This window comes from Lampetra planeri, chromosome 59 (genome assembly GCF_965212315.1).
Source record: "Lampetra planeri chromosome 59, kcLamPlan1.2.h2, whole genome shotgun sequence".
In the NCBI taxonomy this organism is placed as follows: Eukaryota; Metazoa; Chordata; class Hyperoartia; order Petromyzontiformes; family Petromyzontidae; genus Lampetra; species Lampetra planeri.
Genome location: NC_136165.1, coordinates 1,845,948 through 1,870,663, shown reverse-complemented (window position 1 = coordinate 1,870,663; position 24,716 = coordinate 1,845,948). Strand labels below are relative to the sequence as shown.

The window sequence follows — 24,716 nt, the reverse complement described above, 5'->3', positions numbered from 1 at the left end:
AAAACTTCAAATCTAGAAAGGAATCTTGTCCTTCACAGATGGGATCAGGTCACGAATGTTGTGCAGTGTTAAATCGGACCTGGATCTTGTGTTGTTAAAGATTTTGGAAATCTTTTTGGTTATCCCTGCTATGTAAGGTGACTATGTAAGGTAAGGTGATCTGTGGTGCAGCGGAGTGCTCCGACCTTCCAGCCACCCGGGGCCACATCCCTTGCAGAATTACTGGACAAAACTCCACAAAACTCCTGGACGGATCTGAAACTCCCGAGACCCCAGCAGCACGCACCGCCCAACCGTGCCCTATTCCATCGGTTTATTTTTAAATTATGAGCATCTTAAGACATCGTACAAGGCAAACGTTAATCTCTAATAAGTCAAACATTTCGTTATCTAGACACCACCTTTATTTATATGGTGACAACCTGGTCTTACCGACGCCCCCCCCCGACCCTTTCCTCCCCTACACAATAACCAAAATAGATCTGCCCCTTTCGACCCCCTCTACCGTTACATCGAGCCAACCCTGTGTGTGAACGATGACACCCCCACCCCCTACCCACCACATAACCCCCGCCACCGCCCCCCATCAACAATCGCACAGCTCTACAAAGCCCACAGTAATTGCGAGACCCAATGAGCTGAGGAATGGAGTCTGGGTGCGTTGGCGTTTCACTGCAGCACGCAGACTTTGTCGATCCCGTTGGGTTGCAAGGCGGCGTGGACGATGGTGGGGGAGGGAGAGCACTCGGCCTGCGCACCGCGCCATGCCGCTGTCCCGCCTCCTGCGACTTTGTGTTGTATCAAATATCGGACAAACGCAGCCGGAGAGAAGTTTTATTTAAAGCGTGGATTTCGGTAGATTCCACCACGACCGTCAATCGCACGTCCGCGTTCTGTACTGCGGTAGGGCCGCCCCCCCCTCCCCATCACCACCATTCCCAAGCAAGGGCAAGTCGGTGGTTGTGGGACGCAGATTCTCCTCCATCCCTTCTAATCCCACCCCCATTCCATCCCCTCCCCCTCTTTGCAGAGCAACGTTTGCCACCAAGGCCAGACACTCTTTACTCCTTTTTCCACTGCCACATCCGAGCAGACGCAGCGGCCAGGGCTCTCACGGACCGGGTTGGGTTTTTCCACTGGCTATTTTCCCCGAGCCGAGCCGGAACACCAAGCAGCAATGTTGCTGCTTGCCTCACGAGACATCCGAATCCGGATCGAGGCTAAGCAGGACCAAAGGGGGGCTGTGACGTCAGCTGGTACGCCGCGAGGACACGTGATTACCGCACCGCCTAGGTGCTTCCCAATTGATTTGGTCCTCGGGACGCGAGGCAGTGGAAAAATAACCCGTGCTGCGCCAGGCTGGCGAGGGACGATCCTGGCACAGCTCGATTGTGCCAGTGGAAAAAAACATCACTCGCACCCGTCGACCCATCAGCCCCCCTTGCCAGCATTCCCTCCCATCTGCCCCGATCGGACGAACGGATGGACAGGCAGGCGGTGGCGTCTCGGAAATGGCGATTAAATCAACGGTAATCAACATGGCGTCTCTGAATTGTGTTCTCAACATTAGGTTCGTCTTTCGTCGGTAATGTTTACGATATAATATATTTATTTCATTTTAACTTTCGTTCCCCTCCCCCCACCTCCCCCCCCCCCCATTGATGTACGACTGCTTGCTTGCTTGCTTGCTTTTTTTTACTTTTCTCTCTATTTAATAAGTGGCCGGGACACGGTGGTTTAATGGTGACTGGATGAAATGTACGTGGCTGGTGTTGCGATACAGCGGTTGGCGGAGCAAGCCCTGATAATGAGTGGCGGCACATCTGTGTTTTTTTAAATAAAACCAAAAAAAATAATGATAAGGCCAAGACTAAACGAATGAGAGAGAAACAAATATAACCCCCCTCCCGTGTGTTGTCAACTGGGTGCTGAGCGGGGGGGGCGGTGGGGGGGCGGCGCCCTGTGGGGCAGTGGGCAGAGCCCGTGGGGGGAGGGGGGGGAGAGGGGAGGGGCTAGGAGCCCAGGAGCCGCTCTATGGCGGCGTTGATATCTCCGCCCGTCGCTATCAGCGCCTGCAGGTTCGCGTCCCGGTTCACGAAGCCCATGGCCTGCAGTTGGTCCAGCTGTGAGCGGAACCGCACCTCGGGGCTCACGATGGCACCCCCGAGTGGCTGCACTCACACAAACAAAAGACAAAGGTCGCCCATGTAGCTTTGAACTGTCGGGGCAAGTGCTGTTAACGAGTAGCATTTAAAAAGAAGGCTGACGTGGCACACAAGGGGGGTGTGGGGTGCCCAGCACCACGCCAGGCCGCCTTTGTCTCCCCAGAGCTGATGTTTACACACTGCACCGGGGTACTCCTTCAACACTGTCGACCTAGGGGAGATCTCCAGGAACGATTCCCGGTCACAGCCACCATTGTCGTTGGCTGCGAGCGGGAATAAAATTTGGGTCACTGGGTTCTTAGCGCGCGCCCGCACACAAACAAGATCGATGGAACTCTCCGGGCGCAGCTTTTTCGGGTTGCTACCGCATGCCATCCAGACAATGTAAGAAGCTGCTGGCATGTGGAATGAAACGCCGGACACCACGACAAACGGCACGCGGGGCGACCGGAAGACAGATCACGAGTTGTGTCGCACGACTCGCCGAACCTCCGCAATCGTGACCCTGCCATGTTTTTTGTCATCCATGCCAAGCGCGACCGACACGTTTATATTTTCACCGACGGTAAACTATTTTTATGGATGTCGTATAAAACAGGCAGGCCTACATCAAGGCCTTGGTGACTTATACGCCCCTGATATTAAAAACTCTCAGAACTGGAACTTTAAGAGAAAAAACACACTTTCTGTGCAGTCACTGTTGACTGGGCAGAGCCCATAAAACTCACTACACTTGAGAACAAGGTTTGAAACAATAAAACTATTTAAAATATAATTTTTTTTTTTTACCAAGTAAGGCCCACTGAGCTGTACAGCTCTTTTTCAGAAGCGACCTGGCCACAAGTGATAGCTCAACTAAGCGGCTTATCACGTTGAAATTTCTAACAGCCAAATACTCTCAAAGCATGCTTCTAAATGTGGAGGGAAAAACCGGAGGACCTGGAGAAAAATCCACACAACCACGGGGAGTACATGCAGACTCCAAATATACAGGCATCAGTCGGGATCGAACCCACGACCTCCTGTTTTATCAAGCGAGGTAGTTAACATTCGGCATTTAATCCCAGTCATCTGAAAACTGGACTGGAAACTCGTCAAAATCCAACGTCGGTTTTGAGCCACAACGGCCATGAATTACGACCGTGTTGAGGTCTCCTTGGCTGTATCGCCTGCAGGCCTACACATCCCATGTATGATCAGTGGACTCCAGGCCTCGTAGCATTTATATTTCCTAACTTCGTGCATCGCACACGGAGATTCCCTTAATGAACTGCGCCTTGTAACCGACAATTATTTTTACATGGGAATGAAACGTTATCTGCTTATTTAGATTGCTAGCTATATTCTCCACAAAGAAGCTAATGATTATTTTTCTGGCATTCACCGTTTACTTAGTTGCAAACATGAAAAAATTATTCGTTCGACAGCACCCGTTGTTGGACAACCACGTGGTCCCAGACCGGGCGAGCCGCTGCCACAAATGAAATAGGGGCTGATGACCGTCTAACAGCGGCCATAAATAAAGCGGGCGTGGGAGTTATTCTGTGGCTAACCGCACAGCATCCTGCCTACGAGCTGCTACCGTAAAACCGTCACCGATTACCTTCAAAAACCAACGTGCGATACCACACACGGCCGACAACAAAAGCGGTGTTACATCGCAGCGGAAAACGACGGAATTGCGACAACAACAACAACCGGCCCTCACCTGCGAGCTGCTGCTCATCCCCGCGAGTGCCTGCAGCATCTGCTGCATGAACTCCTGCTGCGCCGGGGTGGGAGCCTGTCCCAAGCCCAGGCCCGCCGCCGCCGTTCCAACACCGCCCGTGACTCCCCCCCCCAACGTTCCGCTGCCCCCCAACGTTCCGCCCGCCGTTCCCCCGGCGGCGGTGGTCGTGGCCGTGCCTCCGTCTGTCGCCGTCCCGCTCGCCGGCGCTGCCGCCGACTCTGGCTGGGCACCGCCCCCCGGGACAGATAGTGCCGCCCCCCCGACGCCGTCAAAGCTGCCCGGCACCAACCTGCGTGGAGGACGGGGGGACGGCGGGAGGGAAGGGCTCAGCATCAAGCGATGTGGCCGGTGAAACTTCAGAGACCTCTTTCTACCGCGCAAACAGAGCCCGCGCGCCGCGGACCGTGCCGAGTCAGCCCTGCGCGGTTCGGAAAGCTACCAGTGGACTTTTCTACCGCGGAAGCTGAGCCCGTTCCCAACATGGCCAAGTGAGTGATGGAAGGCGAGAAAATGTATCGATGCAGCAATGAAGTCAGTTTCACGTGCGGGAGCCCGACGCGGCGACGGCTCGGGGTGGCCTTTGTCCAGCAGTGGACTGATCATGGCTCCGATTAGCACGGTTGGCTACGTACGGTGCAAAATAATTTGAACGCACGTACGTATATACGTGGCTAACATTGATGTGTGTGTTGGTCTCTCACCCCGGCATGAGGCCTGGAACCTCGTTGGCGAGGACCTGCAGCCCCTGCTGGATCTGCATGAGCGCCATCATGGCGCGCGGGTTCGCGATGGCCGACATCACGTCCGGGTTCTGCATCTGTGTTGGGCGGAGCATGGGGGTGACGCGCACGGGGGTAGAGACACGCACGGGGAGAGACGCGCAAGGGGGGACAGGCAAGCGGAGAAACACGCGTGCGGGGAGATGCGCACGGGGAGGGACACGCACGGGGAGGGACACAGGGAAAAACACACAAGGGGAGACATATGGACGGTTTGAGCAATGGCATTGTGTTTCCGTCCCCACACACAGCGAGTTGCATTTGAGCATGGCAAGCATACTGGTCTAGTGGACATGTACATCTGCCCACGACTACCAACTTTCAGGTAGCTGATGTAGCGTCCAGCTTAATTTGCATACAAATGGAATAGGGGTATCACGAGCTCTGGCGTTTTGAGACCAACTGCCTTTAGACTAAAATTGGAATTCACATATAATTTCAATGAATTACAATAAATTATTACAGGTGTAGAGGAGTAAAATGGGGACGTGACGTCATGTGTGCCGTTCAGTGCGATGACATCACGTCTCTTATAGTACTTCAGGGAGACCCCGTGACGAAAGCGGGTCACTGTGAGAACGGGTAGAGTAAGAAGGGTGAAGAGGGAACCAGGGGTAGAGAGGGATCGAGTAGTGAGTCTGGGGAGAAGCCGGTGGTAGCCGTAGAGGTGCTTTCTCTCCGGTCGGTGGAGTCGGCAGAGTCTCCGATCCGACACGAGAGAGAGAGAGAGACCGGAGCTAGTCGGGCAGGGACCAGGACTCAGTGTAGGACCCCTAGCCCCTGGGAGTTGTGTACCCTTGTGTATAAAGTGGAAGTCTGTAATAAACCCTTGGCGAAAGCCCATAACTTACCTCCGTCTCCGAGTGCGTCCGTGGGAACTCCTCAACACAGGCATGCACCAACCAATATTGCATAACATGTGCATCGTATAACCATCAAACGCAATCAGATAGAAGTTATTGAACCAGGTGACAACCCAGTGAGACCTGGGCTAGTGTATACAGTCGACGAATCATGCCGTATGAGCAGCGTCGCGGATTCGCACGTGCGGAGGTAACCCACAAGAGGCCCACGTGCAAAGAACCCCAATCGCCGCCGATTATAAAACACGTTCAGCAGTCAAACGTGGCTCGTGCCGCTGCTTACAGAGCAGTGCGCCTCCCGCACCGAAAAGTAACGAGGCACAAGGTTGGAGGGGGGGGTAGGGACACAGCCATCCTCACACCTGCTGTAGGAACACGGGGAGCTGTGTCCTCATGTGCTCTCTGAGCTGCGGGTTTCCTTCGAAGATGGGGCTCGTTAGAAACACCTGGCAGGTTCAAGGGAACAAGGTGGGGAGAGACACGTAGAATACAATCTCGCTTGCCCAGCCTCGCCCGTGACACCACTTCTCTTTAAGATACAACAACATATCAAATTTCGCGACGTGACGTTTATCTCTATAATATCGGTTTCGCCCCCGTAACTCGTCGGGGGGTTTTATCACAACGTCAAGTTTCGTAAATCAAAATAGACATTCGCACCTCCATAAGAGGTTTTTTTTTAGTTAGATCGCATAAATGCGTCATCCAAACCCGCCACCACCTGACACAGCTGAATAGTAAGGTTTGTCCTTTTTAAATCCTTTATATTAAGTTCGCTTGCTTGCTTGCGTGCTTGCTTGCGTGCTTGCTTGCTTACGACCGTGCAAATCTTTCGGTCGTTTTTTAACCCACTTCCCGTGATCCAATCGAGCTGACATTTTCCACACAGACTCGTTGTGCGAGACAATTAATATTCGTGAAAACACTGTTAAGGGAAAACAAATTAAATATTTAATTACCAATTGCTTAATACTGGCAGACAATCATCTGACCCATAGGTGGCAGCCATCTCAAGCCAGAGGACGAGAAGACTCTAGCCGCCACGCATATAAAGGATTTATAGTGAAAAACTTTGTTTTTACGGGTTTACTTGTTAACACGTAGGCTTTCGCGACCAGTATTATTCATAATATAGGTTTTTGGGTCAGATCACGTTATTTATAAATGTGTCGTAACCCTCCACCACCCGACACGGCCAAACAGTAAAAAATGTGTCACGTTTTTCAAAGGACAAAAACCTATATCATGAGTATTATGAAGGTTTGTCCCGTCAACAAAACGTGCCAATTCGTTACTACATCAGCACACCGGTGCGTTGGAAGAGTGACAAAGAGGCGTGTGACCGTCGGTGAGCGAGTGGCCGAATCGAATCGGCGAGCGTTGTATCATCAATCACCCAAACCGTTTCATGTCGAGTTTCTTTCGGGTGCCGTGAGGTAGGAACTGGGGGTGGCTCCGCTCCAGATATGACGGCAGGATTCCAACTTGAGCTACAATTGTGATTAGACGGTCGCAAGAGTGCCGTTGTATATTTGAAACGTTAAAAACTCAAGTTTCGTTTACCATCAGAGGGAAAGAGAGGTGCAGGGGAAATCACACCTTGCCCTCCGCTGCATGGGTAGGTCGGGAGCTTCATAAAATTGCGCTATGATCTACCAACCCTCACCTCCAAAGTGCTCCATTACAGGCATGTGCCACCAGCTTATGTACGGGCGTGCGTGCGGCTGTACGTACGGTTGTGTGTGTGCGTGTGGTCGTATGTATGGTTGTGCGTGCGTGCGGCCATAGGTACGTACGGCGGATGTGCGTGCGGTCGTACGTACGCTTGTGCGTGCGATTGTCCATACGGTTGTATGCGTGCGTGCGTGCATGCGGCCGTGTAAACATGTGCAGCTGCCGCCAGGTGCGTACCTGCTCAGCGAGCGAGGGGTTCAGGGCGAGCGCCTGTAGCATCGCGGGCATGTACGGCGCCGACATCATGTTCTGCATGAGCTGGGGGTTCGCCGCAACCTGCCTCATCACGCCTCCTGGGATCACCAGCATCGCTGCCACACGCGCGCACACACGCACACGCACACCAAACGCACACGCGCACACACAGGGAAAAAAGACGCCCTCCGTTTAGCCGTGCGGACCTGCTGCGACATGCGCTGTTAGCGACTGACAATTAACGGGAGGCCCCCGACTTAGGGTCGCATGTACGCCCCAACTCCCGCGCCCCACCACAGCCACTTTTATCGCCCCCTGGTGGTGGTGGTGAAACCGAGGGACGCGGCGATACGAGAGACCGCTGCCACGCTGGTCAGCGTGGGTTCGGTGATGGTTGGGGACGATAAGAGAGTACGACAACGCATTTTGCTACACCGCCCTCTGCTGCCCACCAGGTAGCACTGCAGTCCACACAAGGTGGTCGCCGTCCCAACACTATCCAGGGTTTGACCGGCTTCCGCGATCCGACGAGATCGGACGATTATTATCATTTAAAAAAGGCAAAGGTGCAGCGCTGCAATTTCTTACTCACGCCACTGCTGGAGGAAGGGCCTCCAGTAGAGCGAGCTCCATGAGCCCATCTAATAGGGCGTTATTGGGCCTACTCTCCCACGCTGGCCAGACATGTTTAAAGAGGTGAGAGTACTGCACTTAAAACTCCACCACGTGCAACCCGCCGATTAAATTAACTGTGGTGAAGCCATACCCACAGCTTGGTATACAGAGGGCGGCAGAGGCAGCGGGGCATTTTAAAAACTTGACCCACGGCTTCAACTGCCACACCGGGGGAGATAGAATCGAACCAGTGACATCTCGGTCGCGAGCCAAATATGCCGCTCACCATCACACTGCTGTGGCAGCAGCAGCAGCATCCCTTAGTGCCGCATCGTCGTCATCAAAATCAGAATATTTATTCATACTGGAGGAATCCGATGAGCTATCAAGCTCTTTTTCACAGATGTCAGGTCAGGGCACGGGGTCAGAACGTTAGAGGAACAAACAATAGAAAAACAAAACTCAAGATTTGTTCAAAAGCGTCCCTCTTACTTCCGGTCATCCTAAAATCCGTAACCATCCCCGCCCTTCCCCTGGCTATCAAAAATAACAGCGCGAGTAAAACGCCGGCACCACCGACCGGGATGGATGCCCAGCGGGTTGGAGACGCTGGGCGTCGCGCCGGGCGTCTGCTGCTGGAGGAGCGGCGAGGCGGGCGAGGCGGAGCCGGGCCGTGGCGACAGCGCCGGCCCCCACGGGTTGGGCAGCGGCTCGCGGTTCTCCGTGCGCGACGGTTGCCCCTCGGCGTTGCCGCCGCCGGGCGCCGTGCCGCCCGTTCCTCCCGAGCCCGCGTTGCCGCCGGGGCCGCTGAGCAGCGAGGCGAACGGGTTCCCTCCGAACTGCGGGGGGGGCGGAACGATGGTGCGGGGGGGGTGGGGAGTGATGCAGAGAGATTGATGGATGAAGAGGCGGATCGTTACCGTGCGGGGCGGTAGACGGTTGTCTCCCTTCTCGTGGTGGCTCCCCCGCCCCCCACCTGTTACGTCTTTTCGTGTCACCTTAAACGCAACTAATGTACCGTAACTCGGCCTCGAAATGGACGTCGTCAATTCTAATTCAAGAAAATAAATAAATGGTTCGTTCCTAAATTCCCCGGTTAATTGAAAAATGCGTACACACCGCATCTCAGCGCTACTATTCTATAGCTCCTGCTGCAGCCAAGCCAAGGAGACCCCCAGCCCCCTAGTGGCAGTTGTCCATGTACATCAGAAGGTGCACCGGACTGCCCTATCCTCATGCTGGCCTGAGAAAACGTTCCGTCGTTGCGTTTGTTAATTTCGCGCGATACACTACCATACCTGCAGCTGCATCAGTAGTTAACTGTGCGACACCTCCCGAATCAACTGCATCAACCGAGTCGCCTCCACCACTCACATTACCCTTCACACCAGCTGAATCATCTGCCCCAATTGCATTCATCCCACTCTTACGCTTATGTAGTGGCATAGCGCCGGCTGCTGGCGGAAAAGGATAACTGCTGCGTACGGCAGTAATCACGTCAGCAGGCCACGATATATACGAGAGGGGGACATCTAGGGGAAAGGTCACAGAAGGGGCACATCGGGAAACCCCGGGAACCCGCTAGTAGGTTCCAGAAAAGGGGCGTGGCCGGGGGCGGAGCAAGGCCACGCTGGGAGTATAAGAGGGCCCCCGCCCCTCTGTGCGGGACCTCGGGGATGTTGCTGGAAGTGGGATCCCCTTCGTGCTACTCAAGATCATCGTCGCCATCTCCTCGTCGTCGTCTCTGTCTTCACCATCCCGGGGCGCTGCTAGTCAGACAGCCTACCAACTGTTCTAACCAAGTAGTGCCGCCGACAATAGACGGTCTTAATAATAAGTGCACACTCAATTGGGTGTGTGTTATCCCGATGGTGCTTGTTAAATAAAAGAGGTGCATCCAGTTATTACGGTCTCCGAGTTGAGTCACTACACTCATATTTGTCCCCTGCACATCATTGAGATAAAAACTTCGTTGCCTCAACTCCTCGCATCACCTGAATCAACTCCATCACCTGAGTCAACACAAAGTTGTTGCGATTACTGTTGCTAACGTTTGGCCGTTGATATTGAATACATGAGCAGTTCACTGGACAAAGGCTCCTCTCTCTATTAGTCCGGCCAGCCAGGGTTTTTACTGCATTTGAAAGTACAATCGCAGCACGTGACATTATCACGAACCATTAGCTGCAGCACTTGCAACGCTCGTTAACATCCCTCCGCATCTCTTACCCCCCCTCCCCCCCCTCCCCGCCACCGCCCCCTCCCCCCTGTGTCGTCACCTGCTCCTGCGCGGCGCTCAGCATGGGCTCCTGGATGTCGGTGTACATTCGGCGCAGCGCGTTGTACCCGCCGGGGATGCTTTCCAGGTTGCTGAGCGCGCGGTCCTGGTTTCGCATCATTTCCTGCATCATGGCCGGGTTGCGTGCCAGTTCCATCGTCTGCGCAGACGCACGCACGGAAAGATGAACAGACAAATGCAGGCATGCACAGAAGAACAGAGGACCCGGACGCATGCGCGCAAACGACGCGCGGATGGATGGACGGACGCACGGAAACGTATGGAGGCATGCAGGCAGACACGCGCGCACACACACACATACGGCACACATACGTATACACACAGGCATACACATGGACACATGCACAGACACAAAAGAGAGATGGACACAGATGATGACATGCATAGACACAAGGACAGATAAAAGCAGAAACACACAAACACGAGGGCATACACACACACACACATACAAACGGACGTACAGCCAAATGCACACACAGAGAAACAGACATGCAGTTACAACGATCGGGAAACCCACGCTGAGACACGGATGCGTGTTGCACAAATGGGGCAGCGAGTAGGTACAGCGAGGTCCTCAAAATACCGGGCGAGTTCAGCGGCAGGGTGTCCTGATATATCTATTTTATCTCATAAGAACCTCGTTATTTCCATGAAGACCAAACTTAGCTCATTACCCGCATGACCACTGGGAGTATTAGCACCACCAACACCATTACCAGCATCGCCTCCAACCCCGCAACGGTTTCAAACTCACCCCGAGGGACCTGCGGGGTCTGTAACCCGCCTGCTGTACTGCGTCTCACCTGCCGCAGCAGCTCGGGGTTGTTGAGCATGTGCGTGATCTCGGGGTTGCGCTCCATCAGCTGCTGCATCTGTGGGTTGGTCATGATGAGCTGCCTCATCATCTCCGGGTTGCTGATCATCGTCTGCACAAAGGGGTTCTCCATGACCTGCAGTGGAATAAGGTGGGTTTGTAGGGGGGTGGGGGGAGGAGGCGTGGGGGAAGGGGGTGGAGAGCACAAGGCATGTGGTTGAGTGCCACGGTGAGGGGTGCTACGGCGGCTAGGAGATGTTAACTACCTCGCCTGGTATGCAAGCGGTCGTGTGTTCGATCCCGACATTGACGCCTGCTCTATATTTGGTGTTTGCGTGTGTCTCTCGCTGTGGTCGTGTGGATTAGGGTTTTGTTTATAGTGTGATACAACAAAACTATTCTGAACAACACAGAAGCACGGTTACAAACAGAAGGATGGCACGATTCCAATCATACCTTGCATGCACGTCATGTTTTTCTTTTTGAAACAGTTGCTAGGCACAGGCCCAAGGGCCCAAAACGTCAAGCGGCCAGCAACAAGATAATTAAGAGGAGACAGGCTTCTTGAGTTGAGCAACGTTATTATTATAATTACAAGAACCTGGGGGGGGGGGCGATGGGAGGGGATTTCCCAAGCGAAGCAGTACCAGGGAAGAAGCGGAAAGAGAAGCGTGGTGAGTGAGTAGTTGAGTGAGAGTGAGTGAGTGAGCAGGTAAGTGGCTGGGTGAGTGTGGTGCTTGAACACAGCATGGATGAGGCGAAACGGTCCGTCTGGTTGACCCGAGTCAACAACATCATGGGGTAGAGGAACCAAAGAGCGAAGTTCGCTGGAACAGTGGCCATGGTGATAGTCGAAGTAGAAATAGAAGAGTGATAGGAGTGAAGTAGATATAACCACCACATTGCTCGTACAATGTGCTCAGCCTTATGGTGGTGACCGTGTGGCGGTAACATTCACCAGGTGGGTGGAGTTTAGTTCGGCGTTGTGAGCCGCAAGAGCCGTGGGGCCAGCCAGGGGCAGGGATTCAAACCTGGCTGAGCAGCTCGGGGTTGGACATGAGCTGGCGCTGCATCTGCTGCTGCATCTCCATGAAGTTGGAAGAGCCGACGCCGAGGTTACTGAGGCTGGCGAGACCACCGAGGTTCCCCCCTGCAACCACAACGGACAGCGAGGGCACAGTCACAGTGCGTGAACGCGTGAACCTCATGAACCTCATTCGCTCCGTCCCTTCCGCCCACAATGAGGGGGCACGATAACTCTCGTAAGGACAACGCGAAGCAAATTAAACGTTGGCACAAAGTTAAGTCGCAAGTGAGGATTAGTGTAGGGGAAGCCTGCGCCAGTCAGAAGAAGCGAGGTGACCTCGGGTGACACTAGCAAGCGCCATCCTGACAAGTCCCCCATGATGAAGCACAAGCGTCCGAGTTGTGGGAGGATCTGGGTTGCTCGCTCATCAACGGAAGCACCCCGACAAACTGGTCAATGAAGATGGGGGAGTCATCACCTAATGGGATGGACAGCGATGACAATTAACGGCTTAGCATATTGGCCAAAATATATCAAAAGGGGGTGAACCAAAACTGGCAGAGAACACTGGAGCGTGAAGGAGCCAACACCACAGCATCTTGGCCACACCGGACGAGCCAACACACCACCGCCGCCAAACCATTCAATCACACCACTCCACTCAATCACACAGCCACACAGCACAACCACACCACTCCACTCACCGAGGAAGAATGGCGGCAGGCCGGGAAGCGGCTGTGTGGGGGGTGGTGCGGTGGTGCTGCTGCTGCTGCTGCTGGAGCCTGTGGAGGTGGGTGTGGTGCTGGCGCCCGAGGAGGTCGCCGCCGGCTGTGACGCCGGCTCCTGTGATCTGGGGGTCAGATGGAGAGGGACCAGCGAGGGTTGTTGATGGGGGGGGGGGACAGTGGGGGGGGGGGGGGTCAGAGTTTCAGCAGTGGCAGAGAAGTGATCTTCCTGTTGTTGTTGCTGTTGCATTTGTTTTCCACGTGAATTCTTGAAACGAGCCATAATGCTGGATTCATCACCACGAGCCCTTCTCCGTTATAAAACTCAACGTTTAACCTACTCATGCCGGCTTGTGCCCACCCTCAGAGTCGGCCATATTTGTGGAATACACCACGCCGCCGTTGACCCTGGCCATTGACCGAGCAACCCAACGTTCCTACCAGCTCCCTCCGCAGGAATGTGTTTGCATACACCCCCACCCCCGCCGCCGATCTCGAATCCTGATGGGGTTCAACAATGACGTCATCCTGCACTATTGAAGTCATGATTATTCTGTCAAATCGCCCGAAGATGCAGTAATTTTAGCTGTGACGGTCCCACCTGATGACAGAGACTTGTGTTGCCTCCGAAACGTCGTGATTTATTATTTTATTTCCATTATTACTTTTATTAACTTTTAATTTTATTTTTTACCTACGTGACTTTATATTTCTGGATTATCTGCAATTTTGAATTATCCGCGGCCGTCCTCCCCGTCATTAGAGCAGATAATCAAGTCTACTGTACATACATATGGTTAATGATCACATTTGGCATTCTTGAGTGCACCGTAGTCTTGAACAATGTCGCTGAATGATCTCAAAGTCTTTATCAGGACCCGCTAATTCCATATTATCACAGCCAGTCATGATTTTGTCTTTGACGAAGTAGGCAGGTCGTCGTCGATGAAGAATTTTCATCGCTCATCGTCGTTTAAAAGCGAAACGCTACGCCGCCGCGCGGGTTACCCACCTGCCCTGCGTCTTTATGACCAGGTGAACTGTGAGACCATCCTTCACGCCGTTCTGGCTCAGCGAGTCCGGATCCTTGAGGATCTTCCCCGCGAAGATGAGCACCAGCTGATCGGGCTGAGCCTTGAATCGCTTCGAGATCTCCTCCTTGAACTGAATGTGCACGGGGGGAGGAGCAAGAGCCGGCAATGTTTTTGTTATTCTACGTTTGTCTTTAGCCCAATTCTATCTCGACTGTGCTACGGATTGTCATGTCGAAGAATTAATTCGGATCTCTCGCAGAAGCAGCACACCCCTTGGAGATTCATTTAAGCGAATTGTGGTCCACGCAGTCAAGGCCAGCACTCCCCCACCCATCCTGCTCCAGATAGTAATGTTTTAAATATTCTTAACAGCTGGAATTTAGCCAAATTAAGTGCACAATTAAAACTTCATGAATATAAAGTAATTCTCGAGGTGTCAGGCTTCGGGACTCCGGCCAGCCATTATCAGCCAGCACCTTTGAAACCCTGAGCCACCTGGGCTTTACCAAGAGGCCCTCTTTTAACACGATTAAGAAACCAGGGGACCAGCATTGTTGAGTGTGTGGAGAGCAGGAACACAGTCCTGCAGGTGTCAGTGTCCCACAGGTTGGGTCTCGTGGTGCGCGCCCGTCACCCGGTGCTTTGGAGGAAAGGGTTGGTGGGTCATACGGAGCTTTATGAAACTCCCAAATCCACGAGGATGCGGTTCGTCAACTGGTGGCCCACAGGGCGCACTCAGGGGTAAGGTTTGCGGAGATGAAAAGAGGTACAGACGAGTGAGATGAAAGAGAGTCAAACAAGAAATAGGGATGAGAGAGAGCTGTCGACAAAATATAAAGAAGCCGAAAGTGAGATAAGCACGAGCCAGATTGTTGGTAACGTGCATGGATGGTATGACGTCTAATGGTGCTGTGAAGTCAAAGAGTCTGTAAAGAGACACTATGATGTTAAGACACGGCACGAAGCATGAGATCACGTGTCCCAGCAGCTCGCGCTAATTTTATTGGTAAAATATATCATTGGAAGACGCCTGCACTAGGAAACAGTGCTTATGAGATGTGTTATCCCCACAGCCAACAGAGGTTTGTTTGTATGAGAACTTCTTTCGCACCGTACGTAGCCAGCCGTGCTAATCGGAGGTGCGGGTTTTCCTACCGACTCGAGTTTTCCTCCAACATGCAAAACGCTACTTACAAAGGAATATCCGAAACATCCGAGTGATCCACAATTGATTTGTGTCAAGATGGCATAAGTCAAATGTGGGTCGTAAATCCTCCTCCACCTGAAACACCCAATCAGCAGAGCTGCTGGGTGAACAAACGTGCCGATTTGCGTCCGCTTCAGCACATGACCGTGTGCTGTACAGCGATCCACGCACATTGAACTATTTGTGTTGGGCTGAGGAGGGTCTACGACACACATTTTACTTCTGTAATCAGACCCAGCAATCAATTACAAACAGTAAATATTGGTCGTGAAGGCCTACGTGTTCAATCGGGAAAAGTAAACCTGAAAACGCGTATGAAAGAGTTAATGTATGAAGAGTTAACTAGATTTCTCAGATAAATACAAATAAATATGTTACATTGAAGTCTCTCAACTCCAGCCAAGACCGACACCAACGAAAACAACCGAGTGCAAGCGTGGCATGCAAATAAGATAGGCGTGCCCGATTTTCTGGATCATCTACTTAATAATCTGGCGTATTTTAGTCTGTATATATGTGTACGCATAACACCTCCTAGATCGCTCTAGCAATTGAAACGAACGAGTTCGTTGATCGAAAGTTTGTGATTTGGAAATGTACGCACGACGTCGAAATAGCAACAACAAAAAGACTATCAACTTCATACGGCCGCTGATGCGCTTTGCAATTTACAATAACTGCCACGTGATGGGAGCCCCGTTTTCAATAATCACACAACAGGATTGGCGAGCGCCATTTATTACGGTTAAATCTCAACAGGCTTCCCAACAATTAAGCGAACATTGCACCACCAGCGGCACAAGTGACGCTCTCGTGACGTTGAGGTGAGGAGCGCGCGAGAAGCGGCTGGAATGTTCCCTGGCATCATCAACCCTGGGTCCAAGGTCTACTGACTGTAGCCCCCACCCTCCTCCCCACGTGCCTGCACCGATGCCACCGTAATGCCCCCGAGTTCCTCATGCAACGCACGAGTCAGAGAGGCAGAATGCCTCCAGAGCTCCCGTGCTTACCGGATGACTCATCATCATCAGCCATGATCAATCCCACTGATGGGCAAGGCCTCCCCGAGCCGTTACCATCTCTCATGATAATCCGCCAAGCGCCTGCACCATTAGCTTAATTTTTTCTTGATCCATCCCCTAGGCGCGTCCCCTCGGAGGAATTCCATTCCTTGCTTGCCGCTCCCCATCACTATTCTCGACCATCGGCCATCACCCCTTCTTGCCATGACGTGTCCTGTGCCCAAGCCCACCGACTTTTTTTCAGTGTGTCAGTTCAGCAAGATCTGAACAACGCGACAGTCCGGGTGTTGTACGTAGCAGCGATGGCCATAGTTGTCCACTTCATACCCATGTAACGCCGACAACTGTGGTTGGTTTCTTTTTAAGCTTTATTCATAATCAAATGCAAACTTAATTTGTAAACATCAATTATCGGTCTGCCGTACATTTTTTTAATGCCGAACTATAAAGGCAAAGGTTCAGCCCTGTGCGTGTGTATCTGCCTGATCGCATTAGCCAACGTGCTGACTGATGAGCCCATACACATACATAGGCTTAGATGAGCAACTCAATACACTTGTATAGTGACCCATACACTTACATAGGCTTACATCTGCTAAGCCAAAAGCTTCATTATTTGCATAAGGTCAGTTGCTCAGATGTTCTCTCTCCATGTGCTTCTATTCTGTGCCTCTACTCTCGTTACATCCACTGTCCTCGCCTCTCGTTAACACCACATCCTGTCATCTCACCCTCGGTCTCCAACTCCTCCCTTCTGGTGCCTTCCCCAGAATGAAACTCAGATTCAACAACAGAGATAAGCGTAAATAACGATGGCCGGCCACAATTCTCCATTAGCAACATTTCCCAGTTGACTGCGACATAGACTCGCATTCAACGGTCAAGGCCTTTGAAAGTTTTAACTCTGTGAAAACAAAACTGATGCCCAATGCAGTAATGAAGAGTTCTCACAATTAACACCCGCAGCAGATATACCCACTGACTAGAAATGTTTTTATACGGAAAAATAGTGCGTGCTGGGATGAATGGAGTGCAGTTACTTAGAATGCTGTCACCAACCCAATCTCTGGTTCACCAGGAGATCCAAACAAACTCCTTAAGACACCCATGTAGTGTATGAGCATAGTCTTGTTCGCAAGAATACCTGGTCAACAGATAATTAACAAATGTGCCAGGATATGTTACCCTATGTTTTAAACAGCAGATGGGTTATATAATGCAAGCGCCGAGAAATAAATTACTTTGCGTCCATGTCTATGCAACTCCTCTTATCCGTGAAATAATGTGGATAATAGGGCCAACTTGGCATTTCCAGGAGATCAATTCTGGGTGATTGATCTGTGGATAAAAGTGGATATGATGAATTTACTACAACTTCTGGGTCACACCTCTTATCTGAAAACAGGAAGCATTCTTTAGCGGATATAATATTTTCTTGCATCGATTAGGATATGGATAATATAAATGACTATATCGTCTACTCTGCGAGTTAAAGATCTCAGCTCGGTCACCAATTTGTTTCTCCATTTCATCTGGCTAAATTCCAGTGTTTGAGAATTGAAAAAAAATATCGGATGCGACGGACATTTCCCTCTGCGGCAGAATGGATGGTAATGTGCTCACCCCTAAAAGTGATGTCATTGTGGAACGCGCCGATGATGTCCGCTGGCCGAGTCGCCTTGAAAAGAAGAGCATCTTAGCTCAACAAACTTTGCTGGGGAAATACACTTATACTCTTTGGTTCTTTCGGTAAAGTCACTGCTGGATTATTTTTTCCTGCCTGAGGACGACCGCTTGTGTTGCGATCGAAACGTCGTGATATATCAGTTTTATTTTGTTTTAATTTTCTACCCACGTGACTTTACCGAAAGAACCAAAGAGTATGGATTCCTGCAGTCACGAAAGCTTCAGATCAAGAAATACACTTATGATTCTACAGTGTGGACCAGAGATCACGAGAAGGGATCTTGATGGCAGCTCTCTTGATATCCCTTTCCGTCGTTGTCCATACTCTAACACGAATGGATGAACTGCTGTGCTAAAATTCCCAATGGTGTCTTCGTTTTAATGGCGCCTTTGGCACAATCTGGTTCAACTTGATGACAAGAGACGATAAATTTAAGTTGTTCGTTAAAGCTAACTTTAATTAATAACTGCATGACTGAGGCCTAACAGTGAGAACACATTTAAGCATATCCTCATCTGAATACTCATCATACAAGTAGCCACTTAAAAACAACCAGAATCTGAATATTTATTTATACTGGAGGAATCAGATGAGCTATGAAGTTTTTTTTCTTGACAGATGTCCAGTATCGTGATTGAACCCACGACATCCTGCATACCGGGCAAGGTGGTTAACATCTTGCCACCGTTGCATCCATAATTACATTACAACACAACAAGACCGCGATTGCTAAATATTTGAACACCGTCTATAAGTATATTCTTTGGGTCTTTCGGTAAAGTCACGTAGATAAGTTCAAAGAAAAGAACAAAAAATTACGACGTTTCGATCGCAACGCAAGGGGTCGTTATCTGGAGGAAAAAAAGAGAGAAAAGCTGCTGAGGCAGACTGTTTTAAAGATTTGAAATGGGTGTAGCCCAAGGCTCATACACGAAGTGGGCAGTGCTATTGATGTTAAGGTGAGAAATCATCATGTTAATGTATGTGCCTATGGCTATGATCACACAGAATGCACCATCCCTATCTCGCCAAATCTCGGAAGCTATGCAGAGTTAAGCCTGGATTTAGTGGATGGATGGACGACCACCAGGATATCATAGGTGGACTTTCAACGGGTTAACGTGGTGGGCAGGAATAAAATCCATTGCTGTGCTGTTCTTATATGCGTCAATGTGCTTCCCCCATTCACCAATCTGCACTGCACTATCGTGGTGGTCATATAACCAACCTGCCCCCACGACCGGTACGGGGGGTTGGAGTGGCCCTCATCCAGCAGTGGATTGACATTTACCCAAGTTCACATTGCAGAGAAACAATGTCATGTCATGGGGAACTTGACATTAGTCGTAATGACACCGGGGGCTCAAGACAATGGGAGGGGAAGGATGACTAGATGATTGCCAGTGTAATATTAGTCATCAGTTCTGACTTTTAAGACCGTCAAGCAGTTTTGAACGTTACATCACAACCACGGAAAACATTGTGAAACATTTAAAACGATTATGAATTTTGATTTAAAGCTTTTGTGACTGCAGGGATTCGTATCCTTGGTTCTTTCGGTAAAGTCACGTAGAAGGGAAATAATAAAATAATAAAAACGTCTTGAGAATGTTTATTGTTTTATATTTTTATTATTTTATTATTTCCCTTCTACGTGACTTTACAGAAAGAACTAAAGATTATGATTAAGAATTAAAGAATTTGTCTATTCAAAGAGAACGGACGTGTAAATTGCCCCCCCCCCCCCCACGTCAAAAAAACACACAGACATATATTGATGTAAAATCTGGTAAACATATTTTATGATAAATCGAATGTTTGTTTCGGGACTAAAGGTAAACGCCGGTAGTCTTAAACAAGGCCCAGGCAGCGATTTCGATGCATTTCGAGTGCAAATACCCCCCACCCCCCAACAAAATCGTGACTTTTGTTTGACTGCAGGCATTAAAACGCAGATATAGCTTGCAGGAGGCATTACATTAATCGACCTAAGTTTAAATACACGTTTAAAATGTGTTTCGAAATAAACCAAAATCGCGCCTGTACGCGCCGAGGCCTACACGGCGAGGCCTGCGCTCGCCTAGTTCGACGCATAGCTTACGACTCGATATTGTCCTCGAATAAACTACGTTAATCTACCATTACAATTGCGACTTACAAAAACCCACCACGAATACGTTAAGGCGGAACAATACAATGCGGGCGATGAATGTGAAGATGTTTAAATCGCGACGAATTTTTTCATGGGTATTTGGTGGTACAGTAATATATACTGTACTGTTAAACTGCTTGCTACCTTGGCAGCAACAATGGGCCGTCATCATAGCATAAATAATGTCCTTAACAAATAGTGTTTTTAAAACTATACGCTCCAGTATTAATTGTTAATAAAACACCGTATTTTCATAAGACCAGGGCCTCTCCCACGCCGTGCCAGTTCATGGGGGGGGGGGGGGGTGTTTGACCATACTTCACCACGCTGATCAGTACGGGGGGATATGTAAAGATTAAATGCCTTATCGCGACGTCCAACGTGGTGAAGTATGGTCGAATAACCCCCAAAAGGCCGGGGGCAAACGCTCATCCAGCGGTGGATTGACAAAGAGGGCCGTACTCGCAACGTACGTGTACCAGAATGCGTTTACATAATTTTTAAAACATCGGAAAATGACTGTAAAGGGGTAAACGTCACAAACTACAGCGATCTAAGGGGTACATCCAACGAAGATACAATTTTTAGCGACGATTAAATCAGCTGGGAGGATTATATGGCAACACTGCGAGAGATGGTGGCGGATTTAGGAAGGTTTTCATCCAGCAGTTGATTAACCATGGCTGCTGTTGTTGCTGATGATGATGGGAGCTTTAATTGTACAAGATGCATTTCAGTATAACAGAGGATGCGTTTAATGTCCTAACAACTCGCCCTTACAATGGGAATGCAGAATTCATCCCACATTGATAACCCTAAGAGCAAAGAACTTACATCAACTACATATTTCTCGTGGGGTATTTAAACAATTACTAAACACTAATGTCGTTGAATTTGAAAAATCATTGCCCATGATATAATTGTTTTGGTTAGAACGCGTAAATATAAATGTGGTGTCGTTAAACCCGCCACCACCCGACACAGCCAATTAGTAAGGGGTTTGTCACGTAAAGCAGAACGTGGCCAATTCGTTACTTAGTACAGCAACTAACCGGTGTGTTGGAGTGTAAACCCACAACATTTACAATTCGAGCGTGCTGTACTAGTAACGAATTGGCGTGGTTTTTTTACGTGACAAACTTTACGAATTGCCAGTGTCGGGTGGTGGCGGGTTTAACGACACATTTTCGCAATGTCATCCAAAAAATTCTTATGGATATTGATCGCGAAAGCCCTACGACTCCGTGTTAAACCGAGTAATTGCATTTAGGCTATTTGTTATTTGAAAAACACGTTTGTTAACATCAGTACTGATAAACAATTATCAACACTACTATAGCGATTTTTTTTCTGAACCAGTACTGATGATGAACGTAAATTACTGTACGTGTTTAAAGAGGATATTTATGATAATTTACAGTAATCAGTGGCATGCTATCAGTAACGAGCAGTGAGAATGTGTTTAGTTACGTGGACATTATGCGACTATTAAAACACTGCTGATGGTCACGAGTGGCATTAGTATTCATATAGTGTCACTGATGACCACCGTAGACTATTCAATTCAATGACTAACGTTAAACATAATGAACATGCGGATGACCAAATCACCCGGAATGTGCCCCATCTCGTAAAATATCTGAAGCTATGCAAGCTTAGAACATTAATATTGCTAGTTTGAGGATCCATTATGCGCAACAGGTTGCTATCGTCTGCTTCGGGGCCACGTTGCGGGCAGTAGTGAGCAGTATACGAAATGCAATTGTGTATTGTACTTCTATGCTCCCAACCTTCACACCAACACGTATTGACCAGCGTGGTGAAGAATGGTCAAACACCCCCATGACCAGCTCGGCGTTACGAAAGCATTAATCCAGGAGGATATTTTGCAATATGTAAATGAGTGTCAATATTGAGCACACTCATTGAGACTCTACATTGCACAGGACAATGTTGTTATCAGCAGTGTTCGAATTTCAAACTCTCTCATTTACACTTCTAAACATTTATTAAGGTCTTGTGATTCGTAACGGTGTTAGTAATAGGCACTTGAGCTCTTTGGAGTACTGTATGCAGGAAATGAAACAATGCTACTATTCAATGGGTGTTAAAATCAGTCAGGAACCAGCACAACATTCAATTACGCACATCACTGATGATATCCCGGCAGCGTTCCTGTGACTACAATCATAGTTAATGTTCCATCAATGAGTGGGCCATACTTGACACGTTACCGTCGAGTGCATTGATTGACCACTTCTGCGTCTATCATGAGTCGTGATGCTGGTATAATTACTGCAGTACACTCATACACAGCCTAATTCTCACATTGCACATTTACCGGTGGCTGTCTACGCTGTGTTGTACGGAATCTCCAACCCTCCTTATGCGTCTCGGTCTACAGCAGCGTGAATACCCCTGCACCTAGTGTACATCTCGGTCAATCCACTGCTGGATGAGGGCCTCTCCCACGCCGTGCCAGGGGTATTTGACCATACTTCACCACGCTGATCAGTACGGGGGGGAGGGGTGGGATAGAGAAGGCAGCGATCATAGTCGAACAGTACAACAATTAAGTTTGTGCCCTCTACTGCCGATCGCTTGGCAAGCACCACCGTCGTGTGGCACACCCAATTCTCCATGTTACTGTACTTTAACCACGGATGCTATCAACACACTATCTATCATGCGTGTTGCTGCAGTTCAGTAACATCAAGAAAATACAATAACCACTATCTTATTTAATGTAATGGGCAGACTATAACAGTGACGTACCGTAGTGCCTAACATTAAGTGTCCAGTCTTAATTCACACAATTGTGAAGCACTAACTGGTACTAGCAGCGGTGGTGATGATGGGTACCCAGGAAAGCCGCAGTCAGCCGTAGAACTCTGATGGTATTTATATGACAAGTGTTTTAAGCTAATTAGTGATGAGTTGTGTTTATTAAACACGTGGGTGGAAAACCCACGCCCCGCGAAAGGTCAATACTCTTGAGATCACCGGCGAATACGAATTCCTTCCCAAGCCTACTTGGAGAATCTATGAGTCGCTGTTCATTAGCCATGCGAATTCATCACCACCAAAGTCTACGCGAGCCACATGCAAACACTGTGAGTGGCCAATCTAATTAACGCTTCGTTCAACCTTCGCTGCTACCATAAGTCGTGATGTAAATACTGCTTACTGCAATGCACTAATTAGTGCCAATTAACACCGCTCTTGTTAAAGTTCACCAAGACAGCAAAACGTCGTGCCAGCAATAGGATGAGGGCACTTCATTTAAACGATACAGTACTTAACCACGACCGACACTAATCATACTATTACTAGATCACCAGTAAACACCATGCACTGTATATTACTTAACACTAAAACGTGTTTATTAAAGCCCCACGGGACGTTTTCACGATGACAGTAACACATTACAATGCCCAGCATTGGGATGAGTGGCCTCTCAAATCCACCCAACACATAACCCACTGCTACTGTCAATAGTAGTATTGCAGAATCAGTAACACAGACTCCCTCATTGACCCCTCTCTCTCTCTACACATTAACCACTCGATCTTCGTAACGTAACCTGCATGCTGGACACGTTTAGAATACCAGAGTAACGTAAAGTGGTGGCATCAGCCCTGGGCCTAATTCACACTCTAACGCGATCGTCAACGATACTAGAACTGCTAGGCGAGTAACAAACATCATACCCAATGTAACAAACACCTTAAAGTCCCAACAATAACCGCGTGTTAGTAGCGTGACGTGAACGCTGGGGCCTCACGTCAATAGGGCCTTCGCACCCAACACTCAACCCCACGATTTATAAATCCCACAGAGTAACACGGCGGACGCGTCTACGAAACTCGTACGGCAACGCAGCGCCAACAACACCAACAACAAGGCCACTGACACACACAGGCCACAGGCCACGGACACAGGCCACGGACACAGGCCACGGACACAGGCCACGGACACAGGCCACGGACACAGGCCACGGACACAGGCCACGGACACAGGCCACGGACACAGGCCACGGACACAGGCCACGGACACAGGCCACGGACACAGGCCACGGACACAGGCCACGGACACAGGCCACGGACACAGGCCACGGACACAGGCCACGGACACAGGCCACGGACACAGGCCACGGACACAGGCCACGGACACAGGCCACGGACACAGGCCACGGACACAGGCCACGGACACAGGCCACGGACACAGGCCACGGACACAGGCCACGGACACAGGCCACGGACACAGGCCACGGCCGTGTCAGCCCGTAGGGGCGTGCGGGCGGGCGCGGCGCCGGGGCTACGAAGGGGAGGCCCGGACCCCGAGGCCGCCATGTCCCGCCGGTATCCGCCCCCGTCACACGCACCTCCTTCACGGTGGACGAGGCTGCGATCACGAAGTCCTCCTTATCCTTGGGCGTCTTCACCGTCACGCGGATCTTGTCGCCCTCCGCCATGGCGAGAGGGGAGGTTGCGTGCGTGGTGGGTGGTGGTGGGTGGGGGGGGAAACCGGTGCCGATGAGAGCGAGCGGCGAGTGAAGGGAAGAGAGAGATGACGAGAGAGAGAGACAGAGAGAGCCAAAGCGACCACCACCACCACGAGCACCGTAGCCGCCACTGCAGAGCCACGGACCAACCGCCAGGGGACCAAT

At 50.3% G+C, this 24,716-nt stretch overlaps 1 protein-coding gene across 2 annotated transcripts; it reads right to left on the bottom strand.

The window, feature by feature from the left end:
• Positions 1-298: 298 nt before the first annotated feature.
• Positions 299-24,716, bottom strand: LOC144736201 (ubiquilin-1-like). Of its 2 annotated transcripts, none has more exons than XM_078618799.1 (12): positions 24,432-24,716; positions 13,958-14,109; positions 12,925-13,070; positions 12,225-12,343; positions 11,183-11,329; positions 10,360-10,518; positions 8,661-8,919; positions 7,448-7,581; positions 5,899-5,982; positions 4,596-4,711; positions 3,874-4,183; positions 299-2,171 (listed from the first exon to the last, which is right to left on the bottom strand). In XM_078618799.1, the coding sequence occupies exons 1-12, from the start codon at positions 24,519-24,521 to the stop codon at positions 2,013-2,015; spliced, it is 1,875 nt and encodes a 624-aa protein (XP_078474925.1). In that variant the 5' UTR covers positions 24,522-24,716; the 3' UTR covers positions 299-2,012. The 2 variants fall into 2 exon arrangements, with proteins under 2 accessions (XP_078474925.1, XP_078474926.1); XM_078618800.1 differs by having other exon boundaries at positions 7,448-7,563.